General features: G+C 41.5%; 1 protein-coding gene and 1 pseudogene across 1 annotated transcript in view; both read right to left on the reverse strand.

The window, feature by feature from the left end:
* The window catches only part of LOC116686769 (uncharacterized), a 10,020-nt gene extending 6,884 nt beyond the window's left edge, over window positions 1-3,136 (reverse strand). The window contains exons 1-2 of the mRNA XM_032511823.1: window positions 2,699-3,136; window positions 1,210-1,433 (exon numbers count right to left, since the gene is read on the reverse strand). Coding sequence (XP_032367714.1) covers window positions 1,210-1,433; window positions 2,699-2,981 — 507 coding nt within the window. The 5' untranslated portion in view covers window positions 2,982-3,136. The remainder of the gene's footprint in view (window positions 1-1,209; window positions 1,434-2,698) is intronic.
* Window positions 3,137-3,704: 568 nt separating this feature from the next.
* The window catches only part of LOC116686762 (tubulin alpha chain-like), an 8,006-nt pseudogene continuing 7,344 nt past the window's right edge, over window positions 3,705-4,366 (reverse strand).

Genomic DNA, 4,366 nt, shown 5'->3' on the forward strand with positions numbered 1-4,366 from the left:
AGCACGATTGTGAACACCTATGCCTTTCTAGATCCTGGAAGTTAAGCTTCTTTCTGTACCCAACATCTCATGAGAAAACTGAATCTTTCAGGAGTCTAAGACTAACATTCTTCTTCGGTACTCTTGGCCAAGAGAGGTCTGTAGACACATTCTTGCTTAGTCGTTTCGAGGTTTGAATGAAGTAAACTTCCTGGGTTTACCTAAAGTCTATACTCAGAGGACCATGTCTGTGAGCAGAAATAACTTTCTCACTTAACAAGACTTGGAGGGATGGAAATACCTCAACGGCATTAAAGTTCCCAGTCTTGAAGCAGAAGTGGAATTGCTGATAGGCACCAATGCGCCGAAGCTCATTGAACCATGGGAAATAATAAATAGCCAAGGCAAAGGACCCTGTGCTGTCAGAACTCTACTGTGGTGGGTCGGCTGTCAATATTCAGACTGAACTGGCTCTGGAGAAGCTGAAGCAGAAACACAAGCAGGAGCCACAGCAGCGGGACATGAAGCAAAGAATGCAATGAAGTAAAGAAACAACAAAATCTTCATATTTAGAAAGCTGTAATCAGAGAATCTTTTACTTTTTTCATTCAAAATGACCCAAACCAATGAGTGGGGTAATCAAAACAGTGGCAGATTAATGTATTAATTGACAACTAAACAAATAATCTTTGCAGCTCTAGCCCAGATGTGCCAAACCGGAGCCCTGGCAAGCAGCCTTTAGAAACTAAAGCCAAAAAACAATAACTGATGCGATTGGCATATAGCCAAGGTGGAAGTAATTGTAGCACTTTTCCCTGTGTGCATGTTTTATTTTTTCTATTTAATCTGTATTGTCAATTTCCTAGCATAAGAGACGCTTGTTGTGCTAGTTTTACAGTCTTTTGTAACCTTTTTTTTGGGGAAGTGTTGGTTCAGTGTTTGTACAGTGTGATACAGAAGCGTGTTTTCACAGAACCTTTTACCGACTCCTGTAATATATATTGATATTTTATCAATATTATGAATGAGACTAGATATAGTTACTTGCCAGACTGTTTTTTTCATTATTTGCCTTTAACCACTTAGTCATTATATCCACATCCTACAGTAACGACATTGATGTATTTGTTCAATAATGTTGTGATATGTGATTGTCTCCATATCTTTCAGCCCTACTTCTGTGTACGGTTACACCCCTACATCACATGTAAACAGCGCTGTGGTAACTACCATTCTCTTCTGTATTCCTGCGTCATCCAGCTGTCTCTCCATGTCATCCAGCTGCTCCAGGGTCCTCAGAGGGAGGTCCATGTCCAGGGCCTCGACATCCTCTTCCTCGTAGCCGGCCGGACCCTGCAGGCGGGCCTGAAGATCCCTCAGCACTGCCCACTGCCTCTGCTGCTCCTCTTGGATCACCACCAGTAGGTCGATTATCTTCTGCTGAGCAGCCGTCTCTAGAGAGGGTATGTGGTAAGTTAGATAACAAAATCTGGCCAGTGCCATGGACAACGTACTGATGGAGACCGCCAAGTGATAGTTACATGTTAAGCCCAGTTCAGATCAAAGATCTGCGACGAATTGAAACTTGCAACTACTTAAAACTACTTGCAATGACTTGCAACGTAGCGGTCTGCAGCGTTCTAAAACCTGCCAGTTTTCACCGATGCAACGAGACAAGACGGTGTATCTCCATAGCAACAACTCTTTGTACTTCCGTCCAAACTTATCCGCCCAAAAAAACATAATTTGTTGCATCTAGATATGAATGTAGAAAACGTTAGTGGTGCTACAGTTACACTGGATTCTGGATCTGGATTTTATTGGTTTTGCACTAGCACTTTATGATGGAAAACCTGACATTTAAACTATGGAACGTAGGACTTTAAGTATTTTATTTTAAATGATGCAAATGTATGGTTGTGTGTGTGTCCGTGTGCCCCACTTTATTTGGATCCCCCTTTTCTGTTGTCTTGTGTTGTGCTGTGTGTTTAATTGTCTTGTATGCCTTGCTGCACCCCAATTTCCTGTCAGGGACAATATGGTATATATTATATATATGTAGTATTGGATTATACCTTACTTCCTGACATACATTTTTTAATATGGATTATCTACTGTACATTGATACTTTGACCTGGTCCTCAAAGTTAGGGCTGGGCCATTATCCAACATTATTGTATATAATCATGGCCAAAAATATCAAGAGATATTACAGTTGTTTAGTCTAAATGAATGATCTCGCAAGCTTGAGAACTTCTGTCTAAGCATTTGATTTTAAATTTTAATTTAAAGAGGTGAACATGGGTTTAAATGTTTTTCATTGTGCTTTTCATTGCTTTAGTAATATATTCCAAATACTGCTGTCCACATTCTTACATATTCCACGATACTCTAGCCTACTAACTACAAAAAAGAATAACATAAATAAAATAACTAGTGAATAATAATGAAAGTAAAAGGGTTTTGAAATTCTAGAATAACAATAAATTGTACTTTTAGAAATAATAAAATAAAACTATCATAGTTCAAGACACATATGATTATCAGACAGTGGCATACAGTGAAAACAGCAGTTTACTGTACATACAAATAGTATTTTGACTAGACGTGCATTTTGAGGTACCATGGTAAGTTCACTATAGGGTAAGTTTAATGGCTAACGTTGACTTTATTGTCCTACTTACTGACAAACCATCTAGACAAACTAGAAACAGTCTACCTGTGGATGGGGCAGAAAGTAACTTGTCCGCGGCTCCGCAGCTACAGGCGGGGCAGAGTGGCGGCTGCACACCGAGGCTCGCGTCCCTTTGCCGCGGATTGTCTTTGAACTCTCCCTCTGAGCGTCTGGAAACATGTTCGGCCAGACTGTGCATCTCATCTGAAACAGCAGTCAGCCTCTGCTGGAGGGTTTCTCGAGCCATGTCCGCCATGTGTTTGTTTACAAAACCCTCCACTCGACGTTGCATCGACCTATCGGGGTTATCCCCGTTACCATGCTCCATTTACGTTTTTCCAAACTGTAAACCGATTAAACGTTTCCGAAAACCTTTAGAAAACGTTCGGTAACGTTTCCTTGCTCTACCACTACAGAGAAGAGGCGGAAGTTGATATAAAAACCAGCGAACGATACCACGTTGGATAAACGTCACCAAAATGTTGAAAGAACATTGGGGGTGGCGATCGAACTACATTTCCCATAAGGCAAGCGGCGCATTGCTAAAGGCAGATTAGCGCTATTGTAGGAGTTTGAGCAATTAAAACAAATACACCATCGTGCTATGGGAGTGACAGACGCTACTCGTCTTATTTAAAAATGAGAATTAAAATCTTTACCCAAATGATAGAATAGTTTAACCAGCACCGACAGACTTTTTCATTTAGTTTGGTGAGATTCTTCTGTGACATTTCACACTGAATACTATCAGCCATTGTCAGGCATCAATTACGCAGAGCCAAGGTATAAAATCGTTGACATGTCCCATTTTAGATCTTTTAAGTGACAAACCAAAAAATATACAACCCATCTTAAGTTGATAAGTGGCTTTAGAGTATTGTATGAGCACCTCTCTGTGGAAAGTATTTAAAAAGCAAACAACAGTGCAGTCAATAAACAAACTTTATTTTAGACATTAAAATATCACAAAAGGGAATGCATGCCTATTTAATACTATACTACATCCTCCTCCTCCTAATCCTTCTCCAGAGTTGCCATATCCTCAGAGATCTCCCCCTCCTCCATACCAGTATACAAAAGGCAAATAAAACTACAAAAAAATACAGTGATATATTTAGAATTCAAAAAAGGTTAAAAGAAAATACAAGCAATATATTGTACTCCTGTACTTGTTAAGGAATGACACCTAAGTCAGATTTATTTATTATTAGTACTCCTCTCCTTCCTCCTCCCCGTTCCCCTCAACAGAGTCGACTCCAACCTCCTCATAATCCTTCTCCAGAGCTGCCATGTCTTCTCTGGCCTCAGAGAACTCTCCCTCCTCCATACCCTCCCCCACATACCAGTGAACAAAGGCACGCTTAGCGCACATCAGATCAAACTTGTGGTCAAGCCGAGCCCAGGCCTCTGCAATAGCAGTGGTGTTACTCAGCATGCACACGGCCCTCTGGACCTTGGCCAGGTCTCCACCAGGAACTACAGGGGAGGTGGTAGGTGATGCCCCTTGAAACCAGTGGGGCACCGCAGTCCACAAACGGGTATGGAGCGCTTGGTCTTGAGGCAATGGCAGCATTCACATCTTTGGGCACCACATCACCACGATACAAAAGGCAGCAGGCCATGTATTTGCCATGGCGAGGGTCACATTTCACCAACTGATTGGCTGGTTCAAAGCAGGCGTTGGTGATTTCTGCCACTGAGAGCTGCTCATGG

Source organism: Etheostoma spectabile, unplaced genomic scaffold (assembly GCF_008692095.1).
Source record: "Etheostoma spectabile isolate EspeVRDwgs_2016 unplaced genomic scaffold, UIUC_Espe_1.0 scaffold465, whole genome shotgun sequence".
NCBI lineage: Eukaryota > Metazoa > Chordata > Actinopteri > Perciformes > Percidae > Etheostoma > Etheostoma spectabile.